This window comes from Pongo pygmaeus, chromosome 19 (assembly GCF_028885625.2).
Source record: "Pongo pygmaeus isolate AG05252 chromosome 19, NHGRI_mPonPyg2-v2.0_pri, whole genome shotgun sequence".
Taxonomy (NCBI): Eukaryota; Metazoa; Chordata; class Mammalia; order Primates; family Hominidae; genus Pongo; species Pongo pygmaeus.
The window spans coordinates 22,838,944-22,853,022 of record NC_072392.2 but is presented as its reverse complement, the minus strand read 5'-3'; the positions used below and the strand labels follow the sequence as shown (position 1 = coordinate 22,853,022).

Genomic DNA, 14,079 nt, shown 5'->3' with positions numbered 1-14,079 from the left:
CGTGAACCCAGGGGGCGGAGCTTGCAGCGAGCAGAGATCATGCCACCACACTCCAGCCTGGGTGACAGAGTGAGACTCTGTCTCAAAAAAAAAAAAAAAAAAAAAAAAAAAGAATCTGAAAGTCTGATAGGAAAAAAAAGGTGTCTATGAATCTACAAAATGTACTTCTGTTGGCATGCCTATATGTCTGTGTATTTATGTGTTGTGTACACAATGTTTCACTACTAAAAATACATATAAAAGAGCTCTAAGTAATTGGCTTTAAAAAAGCACTTAAATCAGATACTAAAAAAGACTAGTCAAATGCTTTTTCAAGTTCATGTAACTTAAGTAAAATCTTTACTAAAAAGCTAGTTTTAAAATTATTGGTAAATATTAGAAATGTCTTAACAATTGCCAGCATTCATTTTTGCTTGCATTTATTAATCAAGCAATTTCTTTTATTTATTTATTTATTTTTTTGAGATGGAGTCTCGCTCTGTCACCCAGAGCTGAAGTGCAGTGGCGCGATCTTGGCTCACTGCAACCTCTGCCTCCCAGGTTCAAGTGATTCTCCTGCCTTAGCCTCCTGAGTAGCTGGGATTACAGGCACATGCCACCACGCCCAGCTAATTTTTGTATTTTTAGTAGAGACAGGGTTTCACCACATTGGTCAGGCTGGTCTCAAACTCCTGACCTCGTGATCCACCCGCCTCAGCCTCCCAAAGTGCTGGGATTACAGGCGTGAGCCACCATGCGTGGCCTAATCAAGCAATTTCATAGTTCTCTGCCAGATACATTAAGAGGTCAAAGTACAGCACGGGGGTTAAAAACATTAAGCCCAGCCCAAAACAGAATGATCTTTGCTTGTGTCATTTTTAATAAATAAGACATTAATACTGGTCTAATTAAAATAGCTGCATCTTAAATATAGTAAAATTACTGTAACTTCTAATCTCATGGCTTTAGGCAGTCTAGTCCACAGGCAATAAGGAGGTTTCTTTTGGGAAAGGGCTGTTATCATCTTTGTTTCAAAGCTAAACTATAAACTAAGTTCCTCCCAAAGTTAGTTCAGCCTATGCCCAGGAATGAACAAGGACAGATTGGAGGTTAAGAGCAAGATGAAGTTTAGTTAGGTCAAATCATTTTTCACTGTTACAATTTTGCAATGGTGGTTTCATAACTTTAAATTATGACTATCATAGTTTTCATAAATAATGTACGTAAACAAAATAAAATAATTAGGTAAATGTAATGGGATAAATACCTGTAGATAAACTGGTCATAATTTAGAATATAAAGTTATATTAAATTAAACAGTAGGTATTTAATTATTTGGGTATTTTCCAATAAATATATATTGTAGGAAAACACTCTTGCTAAAAAAAAAAAGGATGTGTCCTTTTTAAAAAAAGGTGAACAAGTTTTGTCTAATTCACAGCTTACTTAAAGGTTACATATAAAACAAGGTAAAAGGAACCAGAAAATAAAAAGAGATGTAAAGAAAGTTTTAAAAATAAATAGGATTTTTGTATGTGTGGTAAGAAAGCTTAAAGAAAAATAATTTTATGAGAAAGAATCTTGTATGGTAAATTTAGTCCTAAAATAAAATGACTGGTTGTTTAAGAAGGAGGGATGTTGCCAGGCACAGTGGCTCACACCTGTAATCCCAGCACTTTGGGAGGCAGAGGCAGGCGGATCACAAGGTCAGGAGATCAAGACCATCCTGGCTAACATGGTGAAACCCCATCTCTACTAAAAATAGAAAAAATTAGCTGGGTGTGGTGGTGGCAGCCTGCAGTCCCAGCTACTCAGGAGGCTGAGGCAGGAGAATGGTGTGAACCCGGGAGGCGGAGCTTGGAGCTTGCAGTGAGCCAAGATCGTACCACTGCACTCCAGCCTAGGCAACAGAGAGAGACTCTGTCTCAAAAAAAAAAAAAAAAAAGAAGGAGGGATGTTCAAGACAAATGAGAAAGTCCAAGCATGTCATGAATGGTCAGTATAAGTCGCAATAAATTTTTTTTTTTTTTTTTTTAAAGAGGCTGGGCGCCTGTAATCCCAGAACTATGGGAGGCCGAGGCAAGCAGATCACGAGGTTGGGAGATCGAGACCATCCTGGCTAACATGGTGAAATGCCATCTCTACTAAAAATACAAAAAATTAGGCAGAGGCCGGGTGCGGTGGCTGTAATCCCTGAACCATGGGAGGCTGAGGCAAGCAGATCACAAAGTTGGGAGATCGAGACCACCCTGACTAACAGTGAAATGCCATCTCTACTAAAAATACAAAAAATTAGCCAGAGGCCGGGTGCGGTGGCTCACATGTGTAATCCCAGCACTTTGGGAGGCCGAGGCAGGCGGATCACCTAAGGTTGGGAGTTCAAGACCAGCCTGCCCAACATGGAGAAACCCCGTCTCTACTAAAAATATAAAACTAGCCTGGTGTGGTGGCACATGCCTCTAATCCCAGCTACTTGGGAGGCTCAGGCAGGAGAATCGCTTGAACCCAGGAGGCGGAGGTTGCGGTGAGCCAATATTACACCATTACACTCCAGCCTGGGCAACAAGAGCAAAACTCCATCTCAAAAAAAAAAAAAAAAAATTAGCCAGGCGTGGTAGCAGGCGCCTGTCCCAGCTACTCCGGAGGCTGAGGCAGGAGGATGGTGTGAACCCGGGAAGTGGAGCTTGCAGTGAGCCGAGATTGCGCCACTGCACTCCAGCCTGGGTGACAGAGTGAGACTCTGTCTCAAAAAAATAAAAAAGACAAAAAAGAAAAATGGGCGGGCCCAGTGGCTCACACCTATCGTTCCTATAATTCCAGCAGTTTAGGAGGCCAAGGCAGGTGGATCACCTGAGGTCAGAAGTTCAAGACCAGCCTGGCCAGAATAGTGAAACCCTGTCTCTACTAAAAATACACAAATTACTCAGGCATGATGGCGGGTGCCTGTAATCCCAGCTATACGGGAGACTGAGACACGAGAACTGCATGAACCCTGAGGGCAGAGGTTGCAGTGAGCCGAGATCATGCCACTGCACTCCAGCCTGGGTGACAGAGTGAGACTCTGTCTCACAAAAAAAAAGAAATAAAAATAAAATTTTAAAAGCCAAAAAACTTTAATATGACCAAGTTGCCATATTATTATTAAGTTTTGGTTTGCTTAGAAATAAAAAAACTGAGATTAAAAAAATTTTTTTTATTGGGTGCGGTGGCTCACACCTGTAATCCCAGCACTTTGGGAGTCTGAGACGGGCGGATCACCTAAGGTTGGGAGTTCGAGACCAGCCTGGCTAACATGGTGAAACCCTGTCTCTACTAAAAATACAAAAATTAGCTGGGCATGGTGGCACATGCCTGTAATCCCAGCTACTCAGGAGTCTGAGGCAGAATGAATCGCTTGAACCTGGGAGGCGGAGGTTGCAGTGAGCCAAGGTCAGACCACTGCACTTCAGTCTGGGCAACAGAGCAAGGCTCCATCTCAAAACAAACAAACAAACAAATAAACAAACCCCACAAAACCTTTTCTTTTTTTTTTTCCTTTTGAGATGGAGTTTCATTCATTGCCCAGGCTGGAACGCAAAGGTGTGATCTCGGCTCACCGCAACCTCCACCTCCCATGTTCAAGCAATTCAGCCTCCATATATCTTCCTGTATGTGCTTTTAAAGTCTTTGTGACATTGAGTTACAGGGCTTTGACTCCTGGATCTAAAACAGGACACCAAGTCTTGCTAAATCTTTTTTTTTTTTTTTTTTTAATGGAGTTTTGCTCTTGTTGCCCAGGCTGGAGTGCAATGGTGTGATCTCGGCTCACTGCAACCTCCACCTCCTGAGTTCAAGTGATTCTCCTGCCTCAGCCTCTCAAGTAGCTGAGATTACAGGTGTGCACCACACCTAGCTAATTGTTTTAGTATTATTAGTAGAGACGGGGTTTCACCATGTTGGCCAGGCTAGCCTCGAACTCCTGACCTCAGGTGATCCACCCACCTCGGCCTCCCAAAGTGCTGGGATTATAGGCATGAGTCACCATCTCTGGCCAGTCTTGCTAAATCTTAAACACTGACTGCAATTAAAGCCTTGTCTTCAGGCCCCATAGAAGATGCCAATCAAAATAAACTGCATTCCTGAGACACAGGGCAAGAAGTTAAAGCTATTCAACTCCTCAAAGCCCAGGGACTATTGTGGAAGAGGTGGGCACGTAAGATTGTAAGGGCCAATTTTGAAAGATAAAATAAGTTCAGTTTCTCTATAAATTAATTATTAATGTCAAAGGCACACTGATGCAAGACCAGCATATGGGCCCCTGTGTCAGATTAGTAAGGTTTTCTTGAAGCATTAACCAACTCCTTAATAAAGGTTATAAAAGGCTTATGGAAGCTATATCTTACGGTCAAGATTAAAATCTTATAGATTATTTATAAAATTTTGAAAAACAAATTTAATTGGCTTCATGCTGGTTTTATTAAGGCTTATTGTTTGCAAAATTAATTCTTCTCTCTCAACAAATAACGGTTTTCACCTTTTTGTTTTTGAAATCCTTATCACTTTGGTTAAATGAATGACTTATTTTACAAAGACCTGTGATCCTGTTTTGTGATATCAAGTGTTTAAAACTTTTGATATTTGACAAACTTTCCCAAATCAAATAATAAATTATGTCTTTTTGTGACCTAATTAATCCCTTAAGACATTAGAGGTTCCCTAAAGTCCAAAAAATAACATAATTTGGCTTATCTGGTACAAAAATTATACAGGAGGCGTTGTCAAATATGAAATGATGTTTGGTTTCCTTTGGGCTGTATTTGTATAAATATGTTATTGGTATGTGTTCCAAAATTATGGGAAATTCCTATAATTCTGATATAACAGTATACATTATCAGTAATAATCATAATTGTTATGTTAAAATTATTGTGTGTCACAGAGGTAACAAATTTCCTTGTCAACTGTGTCTTTGACTATGGCTGCCCTAAAACTTTTTGTCATCCATGGACAATTTTTGTCTTGTTTTGGTCCTCTTTAGAAGGTGATTTTATAATCAGCTACAAAACTCTAACAGGTGCTCTTGAATGCAGGTTTCTGATAACTTTGGAGATTGTGATATCAGAATAGAGGAAAAACTTTCAGGACTCACGGAGAGCTAAAATGTTCACGAGTATCAAGCAGAACAGGAATTAACTGCATGGACTGAATTTTTGCTTAAAATGTTTGCTGATCCTTTATTTTGTTTTTCAGAGTCTTAAAACTTTTCTTTTGAGCTACTGACAGCTTTTAACAATTCAGCATACTCCTATGAACAAAATTTGGAGCATATTTGTTTCCCTCTACCAGATTACTCCAGAATCTGGAAAGTATTTATGAGTATTCTTATGGCAATACAGTTATTTGCATCAGTGCTATAAGACTGTGTTTTCATTTGTAACAGGACACAACTGGAGATACTGGTTATTTTACCAAGGCTTTGACTGGAATGGAGTGCTTTCCTTTAAGGAATCAAACATGACATATAGAGCCAATAAAGCCCCTGGAAAAACTGGCCTCATATTTTGTGTACACAGCCCATGCACAGGGTTTCTGACCTGTGGTAAGTAAAGAATGTCACTTCCTGACAGTCCCAGAAGCCCCAGGTTTACCTTGGAACCTAAAGAGGTGAGGAAATTCACCCAGTTCATAGGTATTTGATGACACAAATCATGGCTCAGCTTTAGAAAGTCTTATCTGAGATTCCTCCTACGGAACAAGTTCCATCAAAGCAATTTAAAAGCCTATGTAAAAAAAAAAATTATTCTTGCTGCACTGTATACAAATAATTAGGTCAAGTATAATAAAGCAAACCAGTCCTAGCATGACTTGTCTTTGGCAAAATTGGGAAAGTACAGAGAGAAAAATTGTTTCAAAACTATAGTAAACCTGTTGTTAGATTCTAGTCTTGCCTAATGTTTTTTCAATTTTTATTATTTTCTACAGTTTGAACTGAATTCTAATTTTTCTTGGCTATAAGTCTTCAAAATAATGTTTTCAGTTTTTTTCCTTTTTTTTTTCCATTTTTCCTAATTTGGAGTCACTGAAAACTAAGCTGTGCTTTCTTAAAGCCCTGCAAACTGAAGCCAGACAACTTACACTTCAGAAGAAAATAACAGCAACCTATTTACATACATAAGCCACTTTCATACCTGCCTACTAATGTGTGGACTTCAGAGTAATGTGGCCTATATCGATTTTTCCAGGATTGTTCTTTTGTTTGTTGTTGTTTTTCTCCCTTCCTCCCCCCATTTTCTCTTCACAGGACATGAGACTTCACAACCTGCTAAGAATGAGCTTTCAGGACCTAACTATCTAGGAATAAACCATCCTAGCCATGAGAGATCAGATGAAACTTGAGACCAGAGATTGATTTTCTTCTAAAATGCTTTCTCCAAATGATTTTAAAAAAGAAAAGTGGGGAAATGTGAAAGGAAAATATCTTGGGCTCCTTCTAGCTGGGAACTGTTCAGGGCAAACCTGCCTCCCATTCTATTCAAAGTCATCCCTCTGCTCACAGAGATAGATGCATATTCTGATTGCCTCCTTTGGAAAGGCTCATCAGAAACTCAAAAGAATGCAACCATTTGTCTCTCACCTATCTATGACCTGGAAGCCCCTGAGGGGGTCCCTACTTTGAGTGGTCCTGCCTTTCTAGATGGAATTAAAGTACTTCTTACATATATTGATTGATGTCTCATGTCTCCCTAAAATGTATAAAACCAAGTTGTGCCCTGACCACCCTGGGCACATGTCATCAGGACTTCCTGAGGCTGTGTCATGGGCACGTCCTCAACCTTGGCAAAATAAACTCTCTGAATTAACAAAGACCTATCTCAGATTTTCTGGGTTCACAGTACCATATACGGCTATTGAAAAGGAAAAATATTAATAACAATTACTAACTTTTTTAAGTATTTGCAATGTGCCAGACACTGAACTACACATTCTCCATACCCATGATCTCATTTCATCCTCACAGCAATCCTGAGGTAGGTATGACAGTTATTTTCATTTGCTAAATAAGAAAAGTACCTGAAGTCACATGGCTAGCAAATGGTGGAAAAGAGATTTCAACCAATGTATTCAGACTCTGAAGCCCACATTCTTAACTCTGGAGTGCATCAAATAGGGGGTCATGTAAAAAAAAAAAAATCCTTTAGTTGGAACTTTAAACAGGAAGGATTCTAATACTGTTTAAGAGATGAACAGATCCCTAAGCTTAGCTCTAATCACCTTGTTACAAGAAGTTTAGCCTAAAGCTGCCTCCTTACATATTTTAAGTTTAGCCTAAATGTTCCTCTATAGCTAGTGACCTGTAACCTAACTGGATGTGCAAACTTTAACCTACTCTTTTAACAAGTAGCCCAGTCTCAGCCAATCATAGCAGCCCAGTTTCAGCCAGTCATAGGCAGCCAACTGCTCAAACAAGGCAAACACTAGGCTGCAACCAATCTAGCTGTTTCTGTACCTCACTTCCCTTTTTTTTTTTTTTTTCTGAGACAAGGTCTCCCTCTGGCGCCTAGACTGGGGTGCAGTGGTGTGATCATGGCTCACTGCAGCCTCAACCTCCCAGGTTCAAGCGATCCTCCCACCTCAGTCTCCTGAGTAGCTAGGACCATAGGCATGAGTGGTACACCTGCATATATATATATATATATATATATATATATATATATATTTTTTTTTTTTTTTTTTTTTAGAGATGGGGTCTCCCTATGTTGCCCAGGGTGGTCTCAAACTCCTGGGCTCAAGCAATCCTCTTGCCTTGGCCTCCTAAAGTGCTGGGATTATAGGTGTAAGCCACTGGGCCTGGCCTGTACCTCACTTCCATTTTCTGTATGTTACTTTGCTGTTTCTGTCCATAAATACTATCCAACCATGTAGCTACCCCAGAGTCACTCTGAACCTATTCTAGTTCCAGAGGCTGCTGATCTGCAAATCATTCTTTGTTCAGTTAAACTCTGTTGAATTTGTCTGAAGTTTTTCTTTTAACAACTCAAACAGAATACAAAGGCTTCTAAGTAACAATTGAACATAAACAAGTTAGCTGCTTAACAGGAACTCTGTATAATTTCTTTGGTTCAGTTTAGCTAACATTTTAAACCAATCTGGATTATAATGCCATACTCATAGAGAATTCTGCAACGGTAGTTTCTTAATGTAGGAGTATCCAATTTAATGACCACTAAGTGCTGCTCATATAAACTGGAAAAATTTATATCCCCTTCAGAACTTAGTATTCCTAGTACAAACATAGCCTTACTTAATAAAACACTAGCTAAGTACAGCAAGGAAGCTCAAACCACTGGTAAGCAATATTCAATCAATTTATCAGTCATCTGAACCAGAGCAACTCTATTTTGAATAGAGGCTGGGTAAAATAAGGCTGAGACCTACTGGGCTGCATTCCCAGGTTAGGCATTCTAAATCACAAGATGAGATAGGAGGTCACATAAGATACAGGTCACAAAGACCTTGCTGATAAAGCAGGCTGAGGTACTCCTACCAGCACCATAACAGTTTACAAATGCCATGGCAATGTCAAGAAGTTACCCTATATAGTCTATGAAGGGGAGGAACTCTCGGTTCCGGGAATTACCCACCCCTTTCCTGGAAAATTCATGAATAATCCACCCCTTCTTTAGCATATAATCAGGAAATGACCATAAAAGTGGCCAGCCAGCAGCCCTCAGGGCTGCTTTGCCTATGGAGTAGCCATTCTCTAGTTTCTTTACTTCTCTAATAAACTTGCTTTCACTTTTCTCTATGGATTGGCCTCAAATTATTTCTTACACAAGATCCAAGAACCCTCTCTTGACATCTGGATCAAGACTCTTCTCCAGTAGCAAATTCAGTGGCCATCACAGACCTCTCCCTCCACTAAGCAGTTTAAATGGCCAAGCCTCATGTTACTGGGAACTTTAGAAGATAGGAGGGAGAGCTCAGGTAAAATCCTAAGGAATTTGTTGTATTTCCTATCTGGGTGGGTGGCAAGAAGCTTTCAAACTGAATTTACACACCATTCAATCCCAATTTTCACCCTCATGCTTATGGCCTTCCAGAATAGAGAGTTCATTTTTGCATTAAAATAACATTGGCTACCAAAGAAAGGTTTCTTATGTGTATAATGGGGTGGGAACGAATAATCCCTACACCATCCAACATTATGGATGTTGCTCTAGTCCAACATTTTACCGTACTGTAAGTAAATTTTTTTTTTAGTTGTCATGCAAACATATAGTAAAAATTTTAAAACAGAATTTTCCCTGTTTCCAAAGGGAAAGAGATCTTCTCTCCTTCCTTTTCCTTACAGCATTTCTTTGAAAAACCCAGTATTTATAAATTATTCCTCTGTCCCTTTGATATGTATGCAAATCTTTTTAAAGGCTAAATAAACTAGCTCTAGCTTAGCTTGTTTAAACCCAGTAAATACAGTAAAACCCAGGACTGTTTTTCTGAAGGGCCTGGAACCCCCCCTTTACATACGTACGTACATACATACATACATACGTTTATTTATTTATTTATTTATTTATTTGAGATGGAGTCTCACTCTGTAGCCCAGGCTGGAGTACAGTGACACAATCTCAACTCATTGTAGCCTCCACTTCCCAGGTCAAGCGATTCTCCTGCCTCAGCCTCCTGAGTAGCTGGGATTACAGGCACGCGCCACCACACATTTTTGTATTTTTAATAGAGACAGGGTTCATCATGTTGGCCAGGCTGGTCTCGAACTCCTGACCTCAGGTGATCTACCGTCCTCAGCCTCCCAAAGTACTGGGATTACAGGCGTGAGCCACTGTGCTCAGCCAAACCCCCTATTTTAAATGGAAATATCCAGGAAGACAACGCCCCAGCCCTATCCCTATCACTGTGGAAGTTTAGCCTAGGCACCTCAACTACTTGTTTTATCGTAGAGCTGTTTTATGTTTTCCTTTGGAAAAAAGTAACTAGGTAGCACAGATGACCAACCCAATTACCAGGTGAATTTAGAATGAACTATGAAAGCGTGTACAGCAAATGGTGCTGTCAAGTCTTCTTATAAGAGGACAAATTACCATAAATCTTGAGACTACATAATGGGTTGTATCTGCTCAGCTACATACAAATAAGTGGTGGGATTTCTTTTCTGAAAGAAACTGCATTAGTATATTATCCTTAATACATCCCAGTCTGGTTTAATGATTATTTTTTTCTTTTTTTTTTTTTGAGTCAGGGTCTTACTCTGTTGCCCAGACTGGAGTGCCGTAGCATTATCACAGTTTACTGCAGCCGCAAACTCCTGGGCTCAAGTGATCCTCCTGACTCAGCCTTCTGAGTAACTGGGACAACAGGTGCACACCACCACGCCTAGATAATTTTCTATTTTTTGTAGAGATGGGGTCTGTCTATGTTGCCCAGGCTAGTCTCAAACTCCTGGCCTCACATGATCCTCCCACCTCAGCCTCCCAAAGCGCTGGGATTATAGGTGTGAGCCACCACATTCAGCCTCACACGGGTCTTTAAGTAACAAGATATAAGCTCCTCCTAGTCTCAAGACTTCATACATGCCCTCCCCTCCTCCTGTTAGCTCTTGGTCCAATTTAACTCCAACTCAGTCCTTGAAGTCTCAGCTAAATATTATTTTCTTGGGAAAGCCTTCCCTGTCTCTCCTCACTTCCCCCTCCCCACCCCACCCCCCCGCATGCCGGTGACCCCATTATGTATTCTCACAGCACCCTCTACTGTCCTCCACAGCATGCATCACAATCGTAATGAATATTTAGTTTTATTCATATATTTACTGTCTATCTCCCTTGCTAGATTTATAAGCAATTTAAAGACAGGGGCTTTATCTGTTTTGATCATCATTGTATCCACAACACCCAGCACAATGCTGGTACACTGTAAACGTTCAATAAGTATCTGAAAGAATGAATGAAATTTGTAGCTAAGCGCTAGGTTCTGGAGTGACATGGTATTGGATCGGCCTTTACTAGCTCTATGCCTTTGTTGTTGTTGTTTGTTGTTTTGTTGTTGTTTGAGACAGGGTCTCACTTTTTTTTTTTTTTTTTAAGACGGAGTCTCGCTCTTGTCGCCCAGGCTGGAATGCAGTGGCGGGATCTCGGCTCACTGCAACCTCTGCCTCCCAGGTTCAAGCGATTCTCCTGCCAAAGCCTCCGGAGTAGCTGGGATTACAGGCGCCCACCACCACGCCCGTCTAATTTTTGTTTGTTTGTTTGTTTGTTTTGAGACAGAGTCTCAGTCTGTCGCCCAGGCTGGAGTGCAGCGGCGGGATCTCGGCTCACTGCAAGCTCCGCCGCCCAGCGCACGCCATTCTTCTGCCTCAGCCTCCCGAGTAGCCGGGACTACAGGCACCCGCCACCACGCCCAGCCAATTTTTTTGAATTTTTTTAGTACAGACGGGGTTTCACCCTGTTAGCCAGGATGGTCTCGATCTCCTGACCTCGTGATCCGCCCGCCTTGGCCTCCCAAAGTGCTGGAAATACAGGCGTGAGCCACCGCGCCCAGCCAATTTTTGTATTTTTTAGTAGAGACGGGGTTTCACCACGTTGGCCAGGCTGGTCTCGAACTCCTGACCTCAGGTGATCCGCCCGCCTCAGCCTCCCAAAGTGCTGGGATTACAGGTGCGAGCCACTGCGCCCAGCCAAGACAGGGTCTCACTTTGTCACCCAGACTTGAATGCAATGGCGTGATCTCGGCTCACTGCAGCCTGTCTCCCAGGTTCAAGCAATCCACTTGCCTCAGCCCCAATAAATAGCTGGGACTACAGGCGTGTGCCACCTTGCCTGGCTAATAGTTCTATGCCTTTGGATAAATTTCTTAACATCTCTAAGCCCATTTCTCCCTCCATAAATAAAAAGTATAGTTCCTATGATTAGGGTTATTACAGGATTGAATAATTCAGTAAAGGGATTAGTACAGTGCCTGTAACATAGCAAACACTCAAAAAATATCAACTATTATTAAGGAATGGAGAAAAGGGGACATGTACATGGTAGGGAAGGCATATTCCACATCCTTGACAAAGGCACAAACATAGCTTCCATTATGCAAACACACTGTCGCAATCGGCAACAATGTAAGCAAGTATTCTGCTTACTAAATGTATGAGTGTATGAAACCCAAAGGTCACTTCAAAAGTAACTTCACGATTCTCAAATCATTACACCGAAGGTTTGAAAACTGAAAAAAAGAGCATTATGTGGCTACCATTTGTTGAATACCTACTATGTGCCAGACACCAGCTGAGCACCTTGCACGCGCAGTCTCATTTACGCTTCACAACAACCTTATGAGTGGGCTTGTTATTCCCAAAGTTACAGCTGAAGAAACACTCAGAGTTTAAAACATTTGCCCAAAGCCGCACAGCCAGGAAGCCGCAGAGTAAGTATTGGAAGAGCAAGATATCTCAAACAGCCATTCCCGTGGACGCTCGAGTCAGCACCCTCCTCCTGCCTTCTGAAAAACCGGAGTTCCTTTGCTAGTACTAACTCGCCGTCACTGGCTAAGGTGCCACTGGCCCCCAGCGCTCAACCCTCGGTCCTGCCACTCGCAGACGCTGCGGAGCCTCCACTACGTCGCGCAGAAATGCGGGAATAAACAGGCTGGAGCCAGGAGCCCTCTGGGCGCAGAGGCCTTTCACACACAGCGCCCGCCGCGACACCCATTCCCAGCCGCGGAAACTGGACTCAAGAGACCTCGGCGACAGGCGGGTTTCCCCGCCACGCACTCACCGGAGCCAGGGCCCTGGTCCCAGCGCCTGGGCTGAGTCTTCCTTCAGAGTTCGGCGTCGCGGGGATCCGGAAGCCGCCCAGGGCCCGCGGCCTTAGCTCGACCACTACACCGCTTCCCCTCACCCAGGCCGGGGAGTCGCCTCAGCTCAGGGCCAGACCCTATCCCCTCATCTCGGAGGTTCCTTCTTCCCCAGCTCCTACCTGGTTGCCAGAGAGACCATAGTCAATCAACTTCATCCTCCCGCCTCGGAAGTGACGTATACGCAGCTGGCGAGGCTCCGTCCAATCCCAGCATTGAGGCTGCGCATGCGCGTTGGGCACCTCAAGGTGTACACAGGACCCGATGGACCCGAGATCTGATAGGGTACACCTGCATAACTACAGTGCCTTCATCTTCCGGAGGGAAATTCCGAAGGTCGTGGTTGGTGTTCCGTGGACTTCCAGCGAAGAACAGTTGGAGAATTCACGATACAGTTATCAAGATGATTATAATGCCACAGTAATCAGAACAGTGTGATAACTGGCACAAAGGTAAAAACAATGAATGAAAAAGAGAGAGGCCAGAAACAGACCCGCAGCTATGTAGTCACTTTTTCCTCCTACAAGTAGCCACTGTAATGCAATAAGTAGAGTTTTTTTCAATATATAGTGCTAGGTCAATTGAAGGTCGATTGGGGGAAATGAACCTTGACTCCTATCTCAAGTAAAATAATTCTAGACGGATGGTAGACCTGAATGTGAACAATACAACTCTAGACAATAAAATCGCAGAATATCATGACCATGAGAGAGGAAAATAACGTTTTAGCAGAGCACAAAAAGTGCCAGTCCTAAAGGAAAAGGCTGATAAATTGGGTGTCAGTAACTGTAAGACACCGAAAAGACCCCATTGAGAAAAAGGAAAGAAAATAGAACAGACAAGATATTTGTAATATATATATCTGAAAATGAATTTTATTTAGAATATATACGTACTTCTTGCAAATAAATTTTTTAAAGGACCTGAAGTGATTTAAAAAAAAAAAAAAAAAGCATGAAAAGAGGATATTGACAGAGTAAAGGGCAGAGGAAGGAAGGGGCAGGGCAGAGGAAGGAAGGGGCGGGGGGATTCTTATCGTTCAAATTCATACGATGGCAAATGTGTGTAAGGTGGAAAATCTCCCTTTCTGTTCTCCAGGACCCACTTCACCTCCCCCTAGGTAACGATGCTATTAGCTATGTGTGTCCTTCCAGAGCCAGTTTATTCATAACCAAGCAATTATGTATGTATTCAGCACCCCCTTGTTACACAAACAATAGCATTCTGAAACGTCCTTCTGTTTCTTGCTTTTATTAACTTTAGCGA

The 14,079-nt window shown here is 42.0% G+C and overlaps 1 protein-coding gene across 2 annotated transcripts in view; it reads right to left on the bottom strand.

Moving 5' to 3' along the window:
• Positions 1-13,024, bottom strand: part of DHRS7B (dehydrogenase/reductase 7B) — a 64,548-nt gene extending 51,524 nt beyond the window's left edge. Inside the window, exon 1 of one of the 2 annotated variants that reach the window (XM_054458506.2) lies at positions 12,936-13,024. In XM_054458506.2, coding sequence (XP_054314481.2) covers positions 12,936-12,955 — 20 coding nt within the window. In that variant the 5' untranslated portion in view covers positions 12,956-13,024. The remainder of the gene's footprint in view (positions 1-12,935) is intronic. The other variant, XM_054458508.2, reaches the window with a different exon arrangement.
• Between the last annotated feature and the right edge of the window lie 1,055 nt (positions 13,025-14,079).